This window comes from Centrocercus urophasianus, unplaced genomic scaffold (assembly GCF_019232065.1).
Source record: "Centrocercus urophasianus isolate 14NV4802_14NV808 unplaced genomic scaffold, USGS_Curo_1.0 seq_12, whole genome shotgun sequence".
NCBI lineage: Eukaryota > Metazoa > Chordata > Aves > Galliformes > Phasianidae > Centrocercus > Centrocercus urophasianus.
The window spans coordinates 30,624,565-30,647,855 of NW_024884364.1; the positions used below are offsets into that span (position 1 = coordinate 30,624,565).

General features: G+C 37.7%; 2 protein-coding genes across 2 annotated transcripts in view; one reads left to right on the top strand and one right to left on the bottom strand.

The window, feature by feature from the left end:
- Positions 1–5,218: 5,218 nt before the first annotated feature.
- LOC122156140 (phosphatidylinositol glycan anchor biosynthesis class P) lies at positions 5,219–9,146 on the bottom strand. The gene is made up of 4 exons (XM_042810672.1): positions 8,819–9,146; positions 7,321–7,393; positions 6,680–6,798; positions 5,219–5,783 (listed from the first exon to the last, which is right to left on the bottom strand). The coding sequence occupies exons 1-4, from the start codon at positions 8,898–8,900 to the stop codon at positions 5,653–5,655; spliced, it is 405 nt and encodes a 134-aa protein (XP_042666606.1). The 5' UTR covers positions 8,901–9,146; the 3' UTR covers positions 5,219–5,652.
- Positions 9,147–9,267: 121 nt separating this feature from the next.
- The window catches only part of TTC3 (tetratricopeptide repeat domain 3), a 60,985-nt gene continuing 46,961 nt past the window's right edge, over positions 9,268–23,291 (top strand). Inside the window, 13 exon segments of the mRNA XM_042810669.1 lie at positions 9,268–9,380; positions 9,861–9,946; positions 13,243–13,288; positions 14,474–14,606; positions 15,006–15,093; positions 16,224–16,277; positions 18,433–18,556; positions 19,517–19,602; positions 19,900–19,994; positions 21,099–21,161; positions 22,065–22,119; positions 22,756–22,918; positions 23,031–23,079. Of these exon segments, the coding sequence (XP_042666603.1) occupies positions 9,872–9,946; positions 13,243–13,288; positions 14,474–14,606; positions 15,006–15,093; positions 16,224–16,277; positions 18,433–18,556; positions 19,517–19,602; positions 19,900–19,994; positions 21,099–21,161; positions 22,065–22,119; positions 22,756–22,918; positions 23,031–23,079 (1,031 nt within the window). The 5' untranslated portion in view covers positions 9,268–9,380; positions 9,861–9,871.

Genomic DNA, 23,291 nt, shown 5'->3' on the forward strand with positions numbered 1-23,291 from the left:
TCGGAAAACTGGAAGTTGAATGCTAGACAGATATGTAGACAAGGTCTATGATTTTATTTCTACTGCATGTGTTCATGTGGAAAGTCAAAAAAGGTGTATTCACCAAACAGTCTTGAATCCTACCTCCAAACTCTTTTAAGACAAACTTGTGAGGGATACACATGTCTAAGAGGAGCATATCCATTATATGATGTAATATTTTTTAAGGGTTATTTTTTTACACAGTAATAGCTATTTTTCTTTTCAGCCAAATTATCATGGAAGCTATTTTCTTTCTTTCTTTCTTTCCCTGAACTGTATTTGTGCTGAGAGAATAATATCCTCAACAGCACTGAATTGCTACCTCTGAAATGAGGTAATCTTCACAACGGTTGTTTTTATGAGCTCTGGAGACAAAATCTGTCCCAAGCACTGGAATGCCTAACATTTAATGACACTCCACACAGTCATGATTTCTAAACTGGATCAGCTGCTTCTAAGTTCATAATTAAGTTCAGGCATCAAAACTGTGCAGAGTACAAACAAAATCTACTTTGGCAATGTTTCTGCAAGGAAACTGTCTGAACAAGACGATTGTTTCCAAAACTACCTCCTCAGACTACAGTTCATTTCATGAATAGTGCGAGAAACACAAAAACAAAACAAAACAAAATAGAATTAAAAAAACCTTTGGATTTATTTTACAACTGACTGGAAATGTAACAGCACATCAGCAACCAGAACATTTCATTAAGTATTTTAGCCACTCAGACTCAAGCACCAAAGTAAAAGATGCAGTATGGAACAAAGCGTGTTTATGTAGAAATTATTTATTTACTATTTTCTTTGTGAATCAGAAACACTTTATCATTTACATCCATAAAAGAAAGTGAAGCCCATATAAACTGCCTGGTAAAGAAAATATTTGAAAGGATTTTTTTTTTTTTTACAGTGTTTGAAAGGGCTTTTTGACTTAATTGCTGAGCCTCTCACAGTATCTGTACGTGGGAGCTTCAGCACGGATTTGACATACTGGAGAAACGTTGCTCCGTACGAGGGCAAACATCTTAAAGTTTCTTACCAAACTGATTGATACATCAGGTGCAGCCAAGACAGTGGTTTGTTACACTTTTCTGGGCCAGAAAGGAGAAGCAGTGGAGAATAGGAAAAAAAGACAAATTCTGTTTAGGTCATCTTAATGTCACCTCCACCCTCCCATTTATCACAGGATGGTTTGTTCTACAGTCACGGTCGCTTCTCTTCGTGATGCTTGCCTCATTTAACTTACAGCAGCATCTTAAGGCCCACAATAAAGGAAAGATAAAATGTACTACCTTACCCCACTCTCCTTCCTTGTGTACTTGCCTCCACTCATGAGATGGGATATTTCTCTCTGTTTCCTTTTATTATTTCAGTCACTCTATCTGTAGCAACAATAAACAAACAAAAAACTGTAACTGTGCTGTCTTTTCATACATTTTACTCTACATTTTTGTGCCTTTTCAAGGCTTTGTGCCTTTGAACTTCATAACTGAGCATTTTCCTCTTCCATTACTGCTAAGATAAAGTGGAAAAATACTTCTGAAATGTGTTAAATGAAATGTGTTAAAAAAAATTCTGTGGCTACACAGAGAGTTTAGCTCTGCCACTTCATACGCATATATTAAGTATTCAGTATTCAGTACAGTGCAATGCAATAAAAGACCAAAATCCAAGATAAACGCATGGAAATTATTGAAAAGAAAGGCTATTCCCAATATTATTCAACGTTTTTCAACTTTAACACCATGAATGTTATGAGTGTTGTTACTATCCTTCCCTCTACAGCTTTATCATCATTACACAAGTCTGGCAACCACAGCACTATTATTTTCTTTGGCTTTCAATCTTTTTGAGTTTGAAGCAGTCAACCTTTGTGATTTTTTTTATTACATATTTACATATACATACATTCTGGTACCATCTGAGGGGTACCTGTCTTATGAAATGAAGGTTATACAAGATGTGTAAATTCTCATCAGTCTCCAACACAATAAAAAAAGTAGAAAAAAAATGAGAAGTTGCATCTTTCTTTCTTTTTTTCTTTTCTTTTATTTTTGGTCAGAAAGGATAGAGCAATTGATCTGACTTGAAACATTACTACCGGTTGTGCTAGAAAAAGACGCCATCAAAAGTCATAAGGGTGAAAGAGGGGGCAAGTTTAGCTCTTGCTTTTATTTATTTAGGTTTAGTGTGAGTCTGAGAAGAATGGATATCCGATATCCAAAGTCTTTAGAGATGTCTGTTTTGTAAAGAGAGGCACCAACACATTTCAATCATTTCAGATCTTCTTTGAACACTAAAACTTGAGGCAAATCCATAAAATTCCTCTAAATAACTGTAGCTGAAGTGTACTGTGCATTTACAAAAGCTGGAACTTCTCTTCCTTTTGCTTATGGAGTTGTATCTTTCACTTAATTGCAGCCATAGGCAGATGAAATGATGAATCCGATTCAAAACAGGCATATCCCTCAGCAAAATGCATTTATTATCCTCTACGTACACTGTGTAACCTAGTTTTATTTTGATCACAGACGCAATTTTTGAAGAGTCAATTACGATTCGTAAGTTGAAGAAAAGGTCACTACAGTGCCTTTGAAGCACCGCTACACGGGAATGACAGAAAAGCAAAGATTGAGTTTCATGCCTGCAAGTTTTACTTAAACAAATGGCCCCAGTTTGCCTACACACTTAGGTGCCTCTGTTAGTTTTCCCATAATTGTGAGGTCAGCAGTTAAATGAAATGGCAGATTCATCACTGATACAATCTTTGTCCAAGGTTTACAGTCCGTTCATTTGTGTGCTTTCAGGGCTTGGGGACATTTTCCAGTAGCTTTTCTTTATCCTGAAGGGATTTGAGAATTCTTAACAGGGGACTAAATTAATCCTTACATTAAATGGTAACAGAAATGTGGCCTTCACTAGTTGTCAATTTAGAATTAAAAACGAAATTGCTTTCTCAAGAAGCAATAGGAACATGGGACACAGAAATTCCACAGGAAAAAAAAAAAGGATTACAGTCAATAATTCAGTGTCTACAACATGAATGGAGAATTGACAGAAGAGTAAATACATCTTCATGTCTGCTGGTCATAAAACCTTGAATTCATCTTATAGGTGGCTATTTCAGCATGCGAATTAAAATTAATCGAAGGGCAAAAATGGGGATGGGGAAATAATTGTAACTGAGAGCAATCTGAAAAACAAAGCAACATCAAGAAGCCTACAACTCTTAAGCAAATAAACATTTTACTAATTAGCAGCCATGAAGATAAGGTACAAACAGTCATTATTATGAAATGCTCCCAAACAACTATATATCTAAAATCTGCTATTTCAGAGTGAAAAGTCAAGATGCATTTTCTTCCTTAACTAAGAAGGTATTTTTTCTCATATCCACAACGCTTTCTTTTTCCTTCAAACACAGGCAGAAAGAGTAGCAAATTACTAAAGACTTAGTTACTAGCAGACCAAGAAACTACAAATTTCATATTCATACCAAACTAATTGATTGTTATTAGATCTTAAATCTTCTCACAGGAAGTGATGGTCATTTTGGCTGATTTCTAAAGAACTGGAATGTCTTTCTTTACACACACATTTTCAAAAATTCCTTACTCTCTTTTACTGAAATAGAGACATTTTAATATTAAATTATTTTTTGCTTGGAAGTTGTTCTATAAACTTGTAAAATGACGAGGATCTAATGACTGATCTTTATAACCAAAGCAAATGATATTGACTACTTACGACACATCTATTGAAAGTTTGCAACAAGGTTTCTGTCTCTCAAAAGAGAACAAATAAAAATTACTTCTCAGTAACACATACATGAAAGAAGATTTAATTCCATAAAATCCAGAGCATTGCCTAAGTTACTGCGCTTTGTGCTAAAATCCAGATTTCTAAAGGGTGGGCTTGTGGGTTCTTGAACCTAGATTTCAGTATGGTAAAAAGTCATTTCAAGGTTTGTTTCTGAAAACCTTCGCAAAAAGCTTCCCTTATTCCTGGTAACGTTGTCTACCCAAACTTCAGTAAAGTTTCTGACACTGTCTCTCCCAGCTTTCTCCTGGAGAAATTGGCTGCTCATGGATTGGGTAGGAATATACATTCCTGGGTAAAAAATGGGGTGGCTGGCCAGGCCCAAGGAGTTGTGGTGAATGGAGTTAAATTCAGCCACAAGTGGGAACCCTCAGGGCTTAGCGTTGGGGCCCGTTCTCTTTAATATCTTGATCAATAATCTGGACAAGGAGTTTGACTGCACCCTCCGTAAGTTTGCAGATCACACCAAGTTAGGTGGGAGAGTTGATCTGCTCGAGGGTAGGAAGAGGAATCTGGATAGCCACAACCAATGGGCTGAGACCAACAGTATGAGGTTCAACAAGGCTAAGTACAGAGTCCTGTACTTGGGTCACAACAACCCCAAGCAATGTAACTATGGCTGGAAAACTGCCTAGTGAAAAAGGACAAGATGTGCTGGTCAACAGCCAGCTGAACATCAGCCAGCAGCATGCCCAAGTGGCCAAGAAGGCCAATGGCAACCTGGCTTGTATCAGAAAACGCAAGGCCAGCAGGACTAGGGAAATGTTTGCACCCACGTACTCAGCTCTGATGAGGCCATACTTTGACTACTGTGTTCAGTTTTGAGCCCCTCACCACAAGATGTTGAGTTGATGAAGTGTGTCCAGAGAAGGGCAACAAGCTGGTACAAGGTTTACAGTATAGGTCTCATGAGGAATGGCTAAGGGAAACAGGCTTATTTAGCCTAAAGAAAAGGAGGTTCAAGGGAGACATCATTAATCTCTACGACTACATCAAAGGAGTTTTTAGTAAGGCAAAGATCAGTCTCTACTCCCTGGCAGCAAGCAACAGCACAAGAGGAAATGGCCTCAAGTTGTGCTAGGGAAGGTTTAAGTTGGATATTAGGAGAAATTTCCTTACATAAGGGGCTTTGAAGCACTTAAACAGGCCACCCAGGGAAATAGCTGAATCACCACCCTTAGAGGAACTCAAAGATGTGCAGATGTAGTGGTACACTCAGCAGTGCTTGGTTAACTTAACCTTTGAGGTCTTTTCCAGCTTAAATGGATTCCATGACTCTATAATGTGATGAGTAAATAATTATGTAAAGAAAAACCAAACACTATACACACGCTGTACCCAGAACAAATCTTACTGAACCACAGGAACACTGCCAACCTTAACAATATTTACAGTTTATTAATATTTACAAATGAAAACTGTACATTTACAACGTAAACACTTTAACTTACGTTAAAAAAAAAAGCCTCAAGCATTTGACAAACAAAACACATTTGCTTTCCTTGAACTCAATGAAAAACAGGACTAAGCCAGGTCCAAACATTTATTTTACACTGAGTGCGAAATTTTAAGCAGTAACCTACAATTATTATAATGTAATTTTAAAATCAACAAAATGGTTAAATTAATTAATCTGCCATAATTCTCATATTAATGCAGGTTACCAAGCCACATCAGTGAAACATACATAAATTTTGTTAGAAACACACACAAAAAATGCTGTATTATACCATGAGAAGAAGGTGTCTTTCAGCAACGAGATGTTATGTAATGTTCCTCATAATCCTATATTCAGACAGGTCTTGGTAACTACTATCTGTTATTGAAAATTCCTTTTTCAGGTAGGAAGAACATTCTGTTTACTTCACTGATGGGTATATCCCTCAATGCTGGAATTGCTTCTTCTTGAAATTTCTTCTGTTGTTGCTTCTTAGCATAGTTATCTACAGAAAATAAAGAAAACATTCTACATATTGAAGATGGTTTTTTTTCTGCCATAAATGTTACATAATGCAATGTAGCTATACAAATACTATAAATTTAGCTACTAAATGATGCTGAAAACCCCATCTTGCTGAGATATAAGATGGTAAATCAGAAACACCTCACATCGACATACGTTAACAGAGGCCCTGAAGAAATCAACCCTGCTCTCCTGCTGGAACATCCATCAGGGACTGTACTTTGTTTAAGATGCTGTAGATGACATCAAATCACAACCAGACACAGATAAAAAGAGTAAACAAACCCTGCAGTGAGTAGCTCACTCTGTAGCATGAGTATTTTATTTTAGATTTCTATTAAGATGCTGGCTACCCTTCCTTTATCTTAGCTTCACGTTCCCACCACCATACAGCTCCTGCTCCTATAATAGCATGAACATGTTCACAGATACACACTGAACAAAAATCACTCAACATTTCCCTTGGAGAAAACAAAGATGAGAGCAGTTATTTTTCAAACAGAGCAAGACCCACATCTCATGTGCCATACAAACTCTTGGGTTGCCACTAAGTCAGAGGATGACATGAGAGATATGTACATGCCTGGATACATTCTAAGACCTGTTTCTCTAACGTTGTCTGCTTTACTAATATGGTACACTTTACCACTTGGAAATTACTGCCATAAGGTAACAAAGAAGCAAAAGTCAGGCTTGTGGAAGATCTTTTCACTCTGGTCCTTAAGTATTTCCATGAACTTTTTCTCCATGTTAAAATATTTGAAAGCTTAAAATTTGAATTATATTATTTATGCCTACATACGTATTTTTACAGAAATTATCGATTAAATATAAAAATCTTAGAAAAAACAAAAAATCCCATACAAAAAAGATTACCTGTAATAGTATGCGTGGAGTTAAGTGGAGCTGTACTCATCATGTTAATTCCAAAAAGTAATACATAACCAATTCCCACAACAACTAATAAATATGCTGGCAAAGCAACTGCCCAGTACCTGAGGAAAAAGATTTTAAAGTTTATGTACTTTCTAGTAACAAATACATAATGATGTAACAGTTTTAATGTAGCAGCTATCTTATCTAACTTTACCAATGGGCAAAGAAACAACACTTCTGGGTATGGATCATGGCTTCCCCCAAGAAGATACCTGACTACAGAATCAGTGTAACCACTTTGGTATAAACCACCACACAGATTCATTTACAGAAAGTTTCTATTTTTTATATTTACAGTTTAAAGTCTACTGTATGTTATTCAACAAACTCTCTGAAAACAAAAATTCAGACTTATCATAAAACATCAAAATACTACCATCCCTCCCAAGACACAACAAGACATTTTTATCTTAAATGCTTATCCACATAAAATAATGTTTCACAAACATTACAATCCCTTAGAATCAGAAAAAAACCATACATATTTTAAAAACAGTTTCACAATTTCTTATCTGGAAATCATTACACATACCCAGGCTTAACAGTTTGAGGTTGAACTTAAGAAATAAGCTTGAACTTACTTTTGAGGCCAGTATGTTAGTCCCAATGAGAAGAGCCAAGTCTCAGGAACATATGCCCAGATAAGATACAGCACTGCACAGAAGAATGAAGAGTGAAAACAGTTCAAACAATACCATTTTAGATCTCCTTCTTAAGATTTTAGAGCAATACTCTCATACTGGGACATACTGAAACTACTTTGCTTTAGACAATTTAAACAAAAATAGCTCTACTAAAATATGGCAAAATACCATCTCAGAAAAATCTTGCACAGTACAGGGATAACATTTTATAGCCACTTATACAATAACACTTTTGTATTTGCTTTAACACTGGGTAAAAACACAGAACATCCTGAGTTGAAAAGGACCCTCAACTATCGTCAGTTTCTGAAAGTACTGTCCAAATTTGCTTCTCGAATACTGGAAATACTTCCTGACTCCTTGTAAGATAAAAACCAATTTCACATCAACAAAAACAATGCTGAGAGATTTTACTTACCACCAACAAATCCAGTGAAATTCAGAAAAACTTGATGAAAATAGGTTAGCAGCTAAGCAGTGACAGAAGCTACATTAATGCAGCAGCTTCTTGTGGGAAGAACTGAAGCCAACTTCTACTTCTCTCCTAAAGGTGCGAAAGGCTTACAAAAGACCAACATCTCTAGCATGTAAGATATCTCCATTGAAATGCTAAGGCAGCTGTCAGAACAGCAGCAAAATGCTAGTGTAACCCTGATCACTTCCCACTGCTGTTAACCAAATTGACCTATTTCCTTTCTCCAGTGCTTAGGTGAGGAAGATTTTTGCATCTCCTACAAAGACAGCCTGAGAGCTGGGGCTGTTCAGCCTGGAGAAGGCTTTGGAGAGACTTAAGAGTGGCCTTTCAGTCTCAGATGGAGGCTGTAAGAAAGAAGGGGACAGATTCTTCAGCAGGGTCTGTTGCGATGGCACAGTGGGAAAAGGTTTCAAACTAAAAGAGACTTAGATCGGATATAAAGATTGGATGTTATAGTAAGGGTGGTGAGGAACTGGAGCAGGTTGCCCAGAGTGGTGGTAGATGCCCCATCCCTACAGACACTCAAGGTCAGGCTGGACAGGGGTCTGAGCACCTGATGGAGCTGTGGGTGTCCCTGCTCATTGCAGGGGGTTGGACTAGGTGGCCTTTAAGGGTTCCTTCCAACTCTAACAAGTCTACGATTCCCACTCCTCTCCACAATAGTTACTACGCAGAGGCAATACATACAATTCAGATATAAGACTTACTAAAACTAGACCGCAGGGGAGTTTTAAATTAATTTGTATCTACGATAATATGAAAGACAGCATGAATTGTAAAAGAAAGACAAAACACATTAGAATCACAGAATGTACCATATCAACGCACAGGCCTGGGAAGTAATACTGACTCCCCCTCTGCAGGCAGTTCAACACTAACATCACCCTTCTGAGACGGCCTTGTCAGAATTACATTTGTCCCATAAGCAAAGCAACAGATTTCAATACCCAGAATACTTACTAAAGCCAAACCAAGATCCTAAAAACAGAGCAAATCCGTATATTGCCCTTTCAGGCAGTGGGGCTGGAGAGTTCTCCACCATACTCACTGATCCTTCCCTCTAACTCAGGGAAGAAACCAACAACGGTAAGAAGAAATCAGAAGGCTCTCACAGAGCAAGGACGGGAGATCAGGCAGCCCGAACCTCCCGCCCGGCTACCAGGCGACGACTCCAAGTACTGCTGCCATAGGATGGCGACTGCGAAGAGGACAACTCCACCACACACGCACACGGCTGGTAACACGTGACCGCACCGTACAGTCTGAGCGACTGCTGTCATACACACACCCCCACCTTCCCAAACCGGAAGACGCGAGAGGAACGACGCCCGGCTTTACTCTTCACTCTGGATATCGCGAGCCTACCAGGCCGCCTCCGCGCATGCGCAATCAGAGACGGCGAGCGCTTTTAGCGGGTGCATGCGCACTACTGGCCCGCGGGGGGCAGTTGGAGGTTTTACGGAGCTGCGACTGCAGCACTGAGCTGAGTTGTGGAGGGCGGGCTGTTGATCGGTTGGTTCTGGTAAGGGCTGGTGAATGATTGCAGCGGTAGGTGCGGCCCTTCCATTCACGCCACAGTCCTGTGCCTCCTTCCTTGTCAGCGGGAGGGAAGGGCTATCGCCATCTCACCGCAGCCCCCGCCTGGCTGACGCCCGGGGTGGGGGCCGGCGCCTTGGGGCCGGGCTGCGACACGTCAGTGGGAGCTGCGGGGCTTCCGGGTGGTGGCTGTCAGAGGGGTTGCCGGGCGGCTGCGGGGCTCCGAGCTCGAGGTGTGCGGAAACAGCGCGGTGCCGCACCGCGGGGCTCCGGGGCAGGGCGGTACGAGGGGCTCGGGAATGGTGCAGCGAGTTAGAATTAAAAACAAACTGGAGGATGTGACGTGTGGAAATAATGCAGATATTCCGTGAAACACTTGTAGGAATTTGGAGAAGTCCTGTTTAACGCGCGTTGTTTGCGACTTGTCTCCCTCCTCACCCTATTTCTCTTAATCGTTTTCTTTCAGGTTCTCGAGCCATGGGTGACCCTTTGTCTGAATCTGAGTTTGCGGCCTTCGCTTTCAGTGCTGGTTATAAATCCTGCTGTGAATTGGTGAGTGGGTTTGGAAAGAGATCTTCCATTGGGATTTCATAGAATTGTAGAATGTCTTGGGTTCGAAGGGAGGCCAAATCCCACCCACCCCAGTCCCTGCCATGGGCAGGGCTGCCCCTCACCAGCTCAGGCTGCCTCCAGGGATGGGGCAACACAGCTTCTCTGGGCAGCTGTGCTAGCGCCTCACTGCCTGCTGGGGAAAGAATTTCATCCTAACATCTAATCTAAATTTCCCCCCTGTAGTTCAAAGCTATTCCTCCTTGCCCTATCACTATCAGACCATGTAAAAAGTCAGTCTCCCTCCTGTTTATAAGCTCCCTTCAGTTAGATACTGGAAGGCCGCAATTAGATTTCCCTCAAGCAAAAATTTCTTGTGCCACTCTCTGTATACTGCTCTCTTGCAGAAATAGTAAGGTAAATCTGAGTAGGGCACCAGAGACAGCATATCCTCTATCAGGAATTTATTGAACGCATATACAATTGTTGTAAACCCAGACAATAGTGGGTAGGTCATAATGACTGCTTAACAAATCCCTTGGTTGTGTATACAGGCCATGTATGAGATGACTTATCTAAGTGTCTCTTTAATCACAAAACATTCACAACTGTTCACAACAGTTAGTGTGAGTTCAAGACTGAATTGACTGCATAGTGTTTGTCTATTCTCTGTTTTTATACATAGATATATATGTATATATATAGTTGTTTTTGCTCAATAGGGCCACTGCTTATTTAGTTATTTCTTTTATTTTTCGAACTGTAGCGCTTTTCTCTTACAATATTTCCACGTATGCTTTCCTTGACTCTTATTTCCCACTTCTTGCTATGCTTAAGGAATTTTCAAAATACTGAGGTAGTTAACCTTTTTTGCTGCTTTTGTTCATGGATTGTTTATCTGAAGTATTGCGAGATACAAACTAGCTGGGTGACAATTGTTGGGGAGAAATAAAAAGTATGGATAAAGCAACTTTCCGATTTGTAAAGCTGTATCAGGTTTGGGACTTACGAAGAGGTGTTGTGGCCCTGGAGCAAGCTCACTAGGGATGGCACCAAGTCTGAGGGAGTTCAAGAAGCATCTGGACAAACTCTCAGACATAGGTGTTAAGTTTTGGGTGGTCCTCTGTGGAGCCTTAGGTTGGACTCTGTGATCTTTTATGGATCTCTTCTGACTCTTGATATTCTATGATTCTATGACCTGCACTAGGGACCATTAGTAGTAGTGTGTCTCATTTAAATTTGTTTATATCATCCAAGATATCTTCTCTGCTATGGAGTGAATAAAATATCTTAACAATTGTGTTAGTAAAATATTCTAAATGCTCTTTAAAGGGATGTATGTGCTATGCTGTTGAAAGCCCTTGATTCTGTGCAAATGCTGAATCTTGTTTCTGAAGTTTTCTTTAGTGGGAACGTCACCTTGGGCTTGATGTGTCCAGTACTAGGTTTTGGGGACATAGGGGTGAGGAGGATGAATTTGTTTGTTTTTAGTTTTGTAGCAGAATCCATCCTGTGGAGTGAATAAGACTTTCTCAGTCATCTTTAAGATGAATTGATTTTGAAATGCCAGTTCATCTTTTTCTTCTCTGTGTTAGTGTCCTGGTCTGGTGAATATGTTGACACTGCAATAACTTTATTTTTGAGAGTAAGCCTTGATTTATGTGTAGTGCTGTAGCAGTTCAGGACTATTAATTTGGGCAAGACCATGTGATTCCTTGTCATCACCTCAGGTCAAATTAGTAAGTCGTCATTGCACAATGTTAGTGTGTCTGTGAGATCTGCTGCTGAAACAATAAAGGGCTGTGAAAGGAACTTTCTGAATGACACGCTTCATGTTTATATATTTTTCTCCACTTGTATTCTGGGATAGGTATGTGTTTCTTTGAAATGATAATGTTGCTATGCAGAGGCATAATGCATACAGTATGCATCAAATGGCACACACAGTGTTTATTAAAATAACAGATTTTGTAGGGTTTTGTAAAAGAGAAGAGAATAACTTTTCGGCTTGAGAGGCTTGCATGGAGTACTCTGCTTTAAGCACATTAAAGTATGTTGTTTAAACTCTTAAAAAATTTTTGTCCATTTCTAATGATTAATCTGTGGGTATGCTTTTCAGTTCATGGCTATGTAAATACTCTTTATTTTCCTTAAGAGTGCAGTTGACTAGACTGTTGTGTTAGCTAACTAATAAAAATGCTTTTTTTTGTTGTTCTTGTTTGTTTACTTACTGGCTTGCTTTCTGGCTTTGCTAAACGTGAATTATAAAGACTTGATACAAAAGGGTCTGTCAGAGGGATTTGTTAGTGCAAAATACTGCAGATCGTAAGTTTCCTTATTTTCTCCCAGAAAACAGATGACAGAATTCCAGAAATAGAGCAGATTAGGAACACTAGTATTGTTTTATTCTTTGTGAAATGGGATGGGGGGGGAAGGCTGGGGAAGTTCACCCATCTCCGATTGGACGTAGAAGACAGTGAGATGATGGTGAACGCTGAATGAGTTCTATGAAGATTTTATTACAAGCTTCTGTTCAGAACAAGTAGGTACAAAGAAATTGTTTTCTTGGTTGTGTTATCTACGTTAGTATTTTAGTTAACAACTAACTAGAGTTAGTAATGACTAACTAAATTTTAGTTACTGATACTGATTTAGTTGACGTGTCTGCATTAGGATTTTAGTTTGACTCAGGATGCTTTTGAAGCAAATATCCCAGGTGTCCTTATATTCTGTGCTTTGAGAAGAGGAATAGGAGTGTGCTAGTGGGGTTCACTGAGAGTGAGACTAATGTTTAAGATGCTTTTAGGACCATAGCTAATGTGTATCAGCCATGAACAGATGTGCTGACTGTGGGAATAGACATGAAGAAGTGTGAACTATAACATCCCTTTGGAAAGTGTGTAATGTTAAAGTAGACTCCTCAGTACAAATGCTTTGCTTCATAGTTTTGTTTCCTTTTTGATCATGCTGCTTATGAAAACATATAATCATAGAATCCTTAGCGTTGGAAGGGGCCTCTGAGGGCCTTCTAATCCAGTTCCCCTGCAGTGAACAGAAATGTGGCAGCTAGTTTAGGTTGCCAACATAACCACAGATCGTCATCTTTACTGATCCTATGTATCTGTGTTCTGAAAGCAAAAGTGTATTGAGAAAAGGAACTGGTGAGAGAGCTTAAAAATTGCTTCTATTCCTCTACTTCCTCTGATGTAAAGATTATATTCTGGTTTAATACTTCAAAACTCCTTAAGTAATGTATTTGCAAGATATGCAATGTTAAGAAATAACATGTTTATCTCTAGGGTCATGGAGTATTTGTGCAACGTTCTCCACATAAACCTAAAACTGGTATGTAAACTAAACCAATATTATGTAACTTTCTTAAGCAGTGTCTGTGCTGTGCTTGCATCTTTCAATTGCTGTTTCACTTTTTTCCCCTCCTGTTGTCTGAGTAAGCTAAAATCATTTCTTCTCTGAGCAGAAGCATTGTTATATTTAATTAATGCTGAAGGAGTTCTCATCTTACTGTGCTGATGCAGTATACTACTGTGCATTTGTGAGAGCAGTGTGGGTAGAGAGTAACACTGACATATATTTAGGTGGTTAATGCTACAAGGATGGACAGGTAAGGTTGATACTTATTACCTGTGTTTTAATTGTAACTCTATCTTAGCTGTATAAATCTAAAGACACATTCAAATGGTTCTTAATAACTGCAAAACTCTTTACCTATAATCCTTAATTATTTTTTCGACAGCTGCAGAGAAGCAGATGGCTTTAGAGTATGCCAGATTATTAAATCTGGATTCACTACAGAAATGATAATGTTTAATATGTAGGATTTCAGGTTTAATCACCAATCTCACTATGTGAGATGAATTTTTGCATTTATTCAAACTCAGATAATACTGCTTCTGCTCTGGAATTACTTGATGCCACCTCAATAGTCTAATCAGGACCCTTGCCTTTTAAAGGCAGCCTCCAAGGGAAATGGGTTCTATTTTTTGGAAGAGCCAGGTATCACATATGTAATGTACTCTAGAGAAAAAAGATTTTGTGATTATTTTTTTTTTTTCTTTTAGTGCTGAGTTGCTACATGCCACAATACATTAAATTTGTCATAGAAAATAACAGGTACAGCTAGAAGAGGCTTATGTTGTTCTTTGGAAACAGTATCTCTTTTAGCCATCAAGCAGCTCACAGCCCTTGTTAGGCTCCTTGTTAAAAGCAGGCAGCATTTATTCATTTATACATTTATGTTAATACAATTTAGAACATATGTGATTCCTTGGGCAAAGAATGTGAAGTCTGCCAGCACGTTCGTATTCTTATTTCCATATAAATTCCCTCCTTCAAGTTAGAAAAAAACCAAAAACCTCAATTTATCAGGTACATTGGAAGTTTCAATCTGATTAAATAGCGCATAGGAGTGCATTATGGCAATAACTGGTGATTTTTTTGAATGTGTAGTTGGACTTTGATTACTTGTAATGCTTGAATTGTATAGTCTAGTTCTTACCTGTTTTCTTAAAGATGTTGACCCCTGTGAAGTGTGGTGCCGTCAGCCGGTTGACAAACTAAGAGAATATTGCAACGTTATTAAAATATGCATCTTTTGGCCTCTTCTCTTCCAAAGTGAAAGTAATTATTTGGTAGCTGACTGGGGGTAAGTTCTCACAATGAGTCATCAGCCTTTGCATTTCTTTTCATCATCTGTGAAGGATAACAGATGTGACAGTTGTGCTCTCAGTAGTGGTAAAACAATCTGTAGGAGTGTTTTTGCGGTGAGCTACGTTACTTAAGATCAGAAGGCATTGTTCTTGAACATAAGATGAAATTAAGAAAGGGTTTCTGAAGTTTGGAATCTACATGGGTATTTATGTGCTTACAAGGACATCTTATATTTGAGAAGTACCAAAATCTTTGTATCTTTTTGTTTTTCCCCTTCTGAAATGCTTGATTTGAGTTGGTAGCCACGTTCTTGCTTAAATCTAATCACTGTAGCTGTTAGTAGACAAGACTGTTTTACACAGTGTTGTTTTTCTAATTGATAACTTTTTTGCAGCAGTTTACAGATTTTAGACTGGAATTGGAAGAAACTCTGTGATTTAGAGCTTGTGGAAGACCTTGTTGATTTGACTAAAAAAGTGGTTGTAAGTATTATAACTTGAGACTGCATTTTAATTTAAAAATTTCCTTTTACTGGAGTGAATAAATTGATAGTCAAGGTACAGGTTTTTAGAAACTTAATTTCAGATCATAGTTTTTCTTGCAGTCGGTACGTGCAGAGTCTTTTAATAGGTTTGACTGGGGCCCTTGTAAATTGCTCTCAGCAATTGGGAAGCAATTGGGAAAAACAAATGGCACCTTATCCTGATAAGTTATTTTTTTATATACAGATATACAGATATATATTTTTTTGTCAAACTGTTTTCTTGCTGAACAGATTATTTTTAAAATAGATGTTGTTGTTGACTTCATTCATTGTTGATTTCATGCATTGACAGTGACAGAGAATGACAAATGTTTGGCAGCAGATAAAGGAAAGATAGTAGGTTTTTAGAATTTAAGTATGACATTTAAAAAAAAATATTGATTTACTGAAGTTCTGTGTTGAACTCTGAGTGTACTTTTCTGTCTACCTTACTGTTACATTATCAGGTACTCATCTGATGGATTCATACTTGCTTATGCTCTTTGTGCTGCTCCCCCCCTTCAGGCTCTTTGAGTGCTCTATTTTCACCTTCTTGTACTTCAGGATGTCCCTGCAGTTATTCCACTTTGTCTCATGTGGTGAGATTTTGGTGCTGTTTCCCTTCATGGGAGCCTCTCACTCAGTGTTTATGAGAGGCTTTGTGTGTATTCTCATTCCCTTTGACCTATACTTTGCTTTTCTTAATTGTTCAGCCTCTATCTTCTTGTAAAAGACAGTATATCCAGTATCCAAATCTCAGGAGAGGAAGTCCTGCTGTTTTGGATATTTTTCACATGATGTGTCAGCTGGTAATTTGTGTAGATAACTACAGAAATGGCTAAAGCAGCTGGCTATCCTAACCAGACATCATAGCATCTTCACTATTTATTTACCTTTCAACAACAGCACGTGGGGATTGGCTATTGAATACAAAAATATTTCCTGAAACTTCAAAATGGACCAGAGCTGTTACCCAAGTGGCACTGCATTAAAGAGGAACAGAAAATGTTCTTGAGTTGAACCTGAGCAGGCAACTAAAATTAACAGATGTTAACTTTTTCCTTTTTTTTTTTTTAATCTATCTTCTAGAATGTTCCACATTTTATTGGGGGCATACTGAGAATTGGCAGCAGGCTAGAAAATGTAAGTTTCTTGTATTCTTGTAAATTGGAATGCTCTTTTATGTGTGAATATGAATGAAATATTTGTATGAATATACAAAATATTAAAATGATTGCTTAAATATACAGACCTATATATTGATGCATCCCAGTTGTTGCAACTCTAAGCCACAAAATAATATGCATGTGTGACAGTGTATAATCAGTGAATACACAGATGTTATAATTAAGAAATACACAACAAACTTAAGCTAAGCAGGTTATCACGCTAAAGAAGAATAGATGGAAAGCATACCCTTGTCCTGGGCTCACTGAGAAGTCTCCAGGAGGAGCAATCTCCAGAAGAGATCCTTCCCCACTGGTAGTCAGCTCTTAAGTGGGGTCTAGGAGAGGTGCAGCCAGGCTCCACTCCTTCTGGTAGCGCAGGTGAATTGCCTTCAGCTGTGCTCCCAGAGCTGACTCATGGCTCACCTCAGGCTGTGATCCAGCAGTTCTCATACAGGCAGGAGCTGTGAGATAAATGCCATTCTGTGTAAGAAGATCATAATGGGTGGGAATTCTGGGGGTGGCTTATATGTCCTACTGCTGGTATGTTTGCTTGTCCTCTTTCTGTGCTGGTGTTTGTGTGTTACACTGAAAATCTTGGGATAGGACAGTGAGTAGAAAAAAAACACTTCTCATAAAATGACAAGGAATTGTTAGGAAACCTTTCATAGTGGGTTATTATAGATGATGAATGAAAACAAAGAAAAGTAAATGGAGGAACTCTTATGATAGTAGTAATACAATTAATATTGTGGTAAATACGTTTCCTAGTCTCTGACCCTATCTGAGGTGTTATGCTTAGCATTTACAGCTCCTTGGGGACTTACAGTCAATGGTTTCAGTTTAGTGTGGGGAGTGTAAGCATTGCTTCTCAGAGTTCTTTGCTGTGAAGAATACTGTTGATGTTCCTAATTGTAGAATTGCGTTTGTTTTTTGTTTGCTAATGCACTTTTGCACCTTGATTGTTATTGGTGTGCATGTTCAAGTTGCTTCTGATTTTATTATATGTCCTGTGTTTTCTGTACATTACGTACATTTTGCCCCAGTTTTGTCCTTTTCTATGTTTGTATTTGTTTCTTTTTGCTTCCTTTCTGTTTTTGTGTTCACCAGTTGCTTACTGCCATTGGGTCTTTGATGTCAGCGTGTGATATCTTTCCCATGCCTCTACTCTTCTCAACTATTTCATGTCTCCAGTTTTTGAGGCCTTTGTTCTGTTACATTTGTCTTTCATTTTTACGTTTCTTAATGTTGCATCATTATGTTAGCTCTATCAAGTCACTTATTGTTACTACTGTCTGTATATTAACTATTGTTGTACTGTGCAAAAGTGAACCAAGTGAACCATGGCCACCTGATCAAAAGAGATTTCTGTTAGAGATGAAATAAATTAAAACAGACAAGTAGTAAACCTGGCAAGTTGCAGTCCTGTGGCCTATTGTAAGCAATGGCAATGCTGTATGATAAGGCTTCAGGGCTATCGATAGGACTATGCTTGATTACTGAAATGGTAAAAACCTCAGAAACTCTTTTTTGGAGGCAGAGGGGAAGCGTTCTAAGAGATTCTCATACAGTGGTACTGATTAAGTCTGAAGGACTGTGAATGATTGACTAAGGTTGTGGTATAGGAGCATGCTGATCCATCTTCATGATCAAATTCAGCATTTGATAGAACCGTACTTGTTAAGTTTTTCATCTTCTCTCTGTTTCTCTGGCTGTTCTTAGTTTCCCTATGCTTATCGCTTTTACTCTTCAGTTCCTAGTTTCTGCTGTCTTTTGTAGTTTAACTGAAAAAAAGAAGATTTCTGAATCAAATTTTGTGATTTGAATGGCTTCCCTGTATCCTGTTGAAAATATGTCTGTCTGCATTTTGTGAATATGCTTTATTATGCTGCGTTTAAGTTACCTGGATATTTATATCTGTGAATATTGCCTGTTTGAAAGGCTAACAACTTGGGATCAAGTGCCTCAAGCAAGGTGCTATAAAAAAAACTGGTTTTTTGTGTTTACACAGAATACTTTCACTATTGCCAGTGAATTATTTGTTTACCTGGTGTGTTGTTTTTTATTTAGGACTTTGTATAACATTACTGTTTTGTTTGTTGTTTTTTCCCCCTTTTCTTCGATTGCACTAGGGTTTCTTCGATGTTAGGGATGCACTTGATTGGATCAGATGTGCAGGTGATATCAATGTTCTGCAGAAGCTGGAGGAACTTGGTGATTTTGGTTGGCTCTATCTTGAAACTTTCTTTGGTGAATGTAAGTAGCTCTTCTGAAGAAGCAGTCATGTGGAAAGTTACCTGTATTCAAGCTATGGGATAGTAATGCTTATATTAGCCTGAAAGTGTCTGCAGGAGTGACTGGAATAAGTGTTCTTGTGTTGTTTGTTTTGTTTATTTAAAGCAGTCAAATTTTGTTTGAGTTTCTGTATGTTTTCATGTTCACAGTGCACATGCTCTTTCTGAACAGGTGTTCAGAATAGTTCCTGAGTTTGGAGTCCTTTGTGAGCTAATTGTGTGCCTGTAGGCTCTCAATCTTTAGCACAGGGATGGAATGTGACTGTAATATTAGTAGGGTTTTATTGTTAAAAGTTTGACAGAGGGTTTTGTCTGTATTAATTCAGATGTTGGGCATCTTTCCAAATTCAGCTTACATAAGCTCATGGGAGATCCCACAGGCTGTTAACACTAGCAGTAGAACTTCAGTTGAAATGGCAGAAGATACCAAGCCTACTATTCTTCTTGCCTGTTGAGCAGCTTGTGTTCTGCTCTTAATCTTTGCGTATGTACATTCTAATTCAGCTATTACAGTAAATAAGTGAGTGGTGGGAACTGGACTTGGATGTAAGCAGAAAATCTTTTTATAGTTAAGTACCAGGGTATGAATTCTTTTTAACGGGAATCTTTACAGATCTTTAAAATCCCAACTTCTTTCAAAATAAAGCAAAATTTCAGTTGATTGCTTGAAAGAGGGCGAATCCTTAAAGGTTTTACTGCTTGCAACAACATTTTTTGGGCTTACCCAATAATAAGTGATACTTTAGTTTCAAACATTTGTCATGTCGTTTGTTTCTGTTATTTATTTGGTATGTAAATTTTGCTTCCAAACATACAAGGGAGCACAGTTCTTAGCAGAAAACAAACTCTACTTTTTGTCTTGATTACTTTTTCATTCATTGCGGTTTTCTGATTTTTTTTTTTTTTTTTTTTTTGTCTACAGGCAAACATTATATTACTAAAGTTGCTTTGGAAGATTGTAATTTAGTTGAAGAATTTAAAGCTGTCACCTGTGAAAACTGTAGGAAGGTAAGAGACTGTATCAGGGTATTTGTCACTTTCATGTGTTGTGGGTTTTTTTGGCCATAAAAAAAAATTGCCAAATGATCAAAGACTCATGTTTCAAAAGCTTAAATGAGTAATTATCTAGGCATAAATTATTTCCTTGTGAGATCCTGACTTAATAAACAGAACGTTGGTTGTTTATGCTGCCATTGTACATTGGAGGTATTGGAGCACTGGAGTCTATTGCCAGCTGTTTTCTTTACTTCACATTGCAACTGAGTTTAATTACAGTGGCTTCTGAATTGTTTTTTAATTTCACAGAAGAGTGAATCTATGAAACAGAAGGGAAATGAGGAGTTCTCCCAAGGAAAATTTGATCATGCTATAATATCATATACTAAAGCCATAGAGTTTTGGTAAGAACTCAACTGGTTAACTAGATTGTGTTGTGTCATATGCTCTCAGCTTATTGGGATTTATTAAGATTTTGTTTAGTTTTGCATGAGCCACTCTAGAAATCAAATGATGTCTAACTAAAAAAAAAAGTGTTACACAACTTTTCCTATTTCTTCTTGCTAGTGGTTGTTTGCACTTTTTCTTTCCAAGAGTTTCTGTTGGGTTTAGATGACTAAATAATAAGTAGAGTAAATCTGAATTCCATAAAAATCTGATATATTTTTTAATTTTGTCCATAGTGTTGTAAGTGTGTGGTTGATAGGATTAGCATTTTGCTGTTGTCTTTGTTCAGATTTTGTCTCATAGTACATAGTGTCATATCGCAACCCAAATTCAAACTGATTTCAACCTTCCTGGACTTTGTTTTCTTTCTCCTCCTTCTCTTGCGGAGCTGATTTTCATCTGCTTCATCATCACACTTCTTCCCCAGCTAGCTGCATCCTTTTCCTTTGTTTCAAGTGGTTGGTGGATTACATATGCAGGTTTCCCCCTCCCACCCACTCTTCTGTAGGTACTTTGGGAGCAGTGCTTTAATTCTTTGGAACAGCTCTTTGACTGGCCCAGTCAGACAGATGGTTATGAAACAAAGTTCTGGAAGCAGTGATCCAAAAGTGTTTGTGGAATGTTTGACTTAATTGGAGGTTAAGGATTGCAGAGCAAAACAAACTGGGATGTATGTGACAGTCAAGCTAGCTTTTCCATGACTCCACCAATTTCTTTTTTTTGTTTTTCCCCAAGCAAAGCTGAGATGGGAGGGAGTGTACTAGCTGTGTCTTTGGATGGCTTGAGTTGTCTTTTGATGTATCTGTCACAGCAAAGTATTGGGGGCAGAATCTAAATCTATCTATCTTTTATTCTTTTCACCTCAATAATCTTACAAATTGCTACATAATTAAAACAGTAATGTTAATGACTTGTAAATTGCTGAGACTATTGAAGGAAACTTGTATGTAATTTTTTGCGGTGTTTATGCTATGGTGTTTGCAGACAGTTATTGGGAGAACTTTTCCTTAAAGTTTCCCAAAGTAATATATAATACAAACTTTTTGGTTTTTTTTCTTAAGTCCTACAAACCATCTTCTGTATGGAAACCGAGCTCTTTGTTTAATTCTCACGAAGCAGTACCAGTAAGTAACCCTTGTTTATAATCTGAAATCTCCTGCAAATTAAACACTGAACAAAGAAAGTACTTAAAAAACTGAAGTGTATATATAGTAATTGTGATGTCTCTACCTCAGGAAACTGATATTAAGAGAAAAGAGTAATGTTAGTTGTATTCACTGGTAGTATCTAATGCTATTTAAAGTTTGGAACAGAGGGGAGGTTATATGAATGGGGGGGAAAAAAAACCCTTAGTACCAGTGAGGGCTGTGATTTATGAAACATTTTAGAGAAGAGTGTATTTCTGGGATTATCGTTCATGAAGCCAGTTGTTAAGGTAAAAATCTTGTTTGTGACCAAGGTGGATGTATATATTTTTTTTATATAAAGGTTTTGTTGTAGTAAAACTGAAATCACAAAGGTCTGATTATTATTAATCCTGACCTAATTGTTGCAAGAAAAAGAAATAACAATGGAATTAAAAATTGACATCCATACAGTTCATAGTTTCTGCCTATTTTCCTGGTGCTGTGCTGAACTCTCTGCACATAACATTTGATTTTTTTATTATACATGGTACTTCTAGTGGATATTAGGTACTTTCTATTCGTTATTCTTAAAGTCCTATTTGTCTGCATCTGGCATGTCTTTAACTGAACATTGGTGAGTTGCTAATGGCAACGAGGTCTCCAGGCCAAACCACTGGCTTTATTTGTTTCTGTTTAACTTGAAGTAGTCTTCTCAGATAATCTCAGTCATCTTCCTTGAGCGTTCCCAGTTATGTCTATTCTCTCTGCCTTTTTGCAGGTGAACTGTTCTTTTATTTATCTTAAATTTTTATAGTGCTGTGTACATTGAAGTCCTGGTCTGTAGATTTTCCTGAAGTCTGAATAATAAATCTCTATTCTTTTTGCTTCCTTTTCTCTAAGGAAAGCCCTTGCTGATGGAAAAAGGGCCACTATTTTGAAGCCTAATTGGCCAAAGGTTAGTTTCATACGTGTTTCAGAATTGTCTTTTGCTAGTATTGTAAACCAAACATAGGATCCCAGAGTCTGAATTACAGATATGAACACTTCCTATCTACCTGTGTGATATTTGCATTTAGCTTTGCTGACAGTAGAATGAATAGAGTGGGAATTTTGCATCATTCAGGCAAGCACGTAGCTTTCTTGCATATTTATGTTAAAAATGTTATTTTGGTGCACTTACTTACATGATGTTCTGCATGTGTAAAGAAAAAAAAAACACTTATTTCTTCACAACGCATTGCTATGTTATCAGTGCTTTAGAGAGAGTACATGTCGTCCATAGAGTAATGAAAACTCTGTTTAATAGGCAAAATGTATTTCCTTGTATTCTTGGACTAAAAAAGATTAAAGAAGGGATAGTTACAGAATTGCAAATCAGTAGTTGAAGTTGGAAGGAAAAAACAAAATTGCTGTTGTCTGAAGCCAGAGGGTAGGTACTCATTCTGATGGGTTATTGGTCATTCAGGGGTGCAATAGATTTTTTTTTTTAGTGTGTGCAGTATTTTTTACTTTGTACTGTCCAGTGTGCTTCAACTGTTTGAAATATAAAGTATATTCTTATTTGAATGAACACTTACTGATATCCACACAGGGTCATTATCACTTCTGTAAGGCACTGTCATTACTGGGGGAGCATGAGCTGGCTTTAGAAGCTAATGAGAGAGCTCAGGAACTGTGCAAGAATATTCTTGATGGACTTAAGGATCTTATTCAACAAAATGACAAGTTAAAGAAGACATTAGAAGAAATCAAAGGTAACCTTTTCTGATTTCAAGATTTGCCTTGAAAAGAAGAAATCTCATTTATTGGTAGCTTTCCTTTGAAAACAGCTAATTTTTTTTTTCCTTCCTATAAAACTTTCTGTAGGTACTAAAGAATATAAGCAGAAACCAAAGGATTTTCTTCTTGAGAAAAAGTAAGCAACTGCTAAACTCGTTATTTTTTTTTTCTAATTAACAATGTTTAGTATAAGATTTAGGTAATATGTCATAGATGTTTACTAATTTATTACAGTTTAAGGAAAAAATATGAAAGAAATAAGACTATCAGAACTGCAGCCAGAATGTGGCCTAGTAGTAAAGAGGACTTCTAGGTTCCTAAATAAGCTATCTTCTAATGTTTTCTACC

Bases quoted from the DNA above. Each gene is read 5' to 3' on its own strand.
- LOC122156140 (XM_042810672.1), bottom strand. From the start codon at position 8,900: ATGGTGGAGAACTCTCCAGCCCCACTGCCTGAAAGGGCAATATACGGA. The intron at 6,799-7,320 runs GTAAGTTCAAGC...CTTTTTCCTCAG, and splicing joins CTAACATACTGGCCTCAAAA to GTACTGGGCAGTTGCTTTGC. The intron at 5,784-6,679 runs GTAATCTTTTTT...TATTTTCTGTAG, and splicing joins CTCCACGCATACTATTACAG to ATAACTATGCTAAGAAGCAA.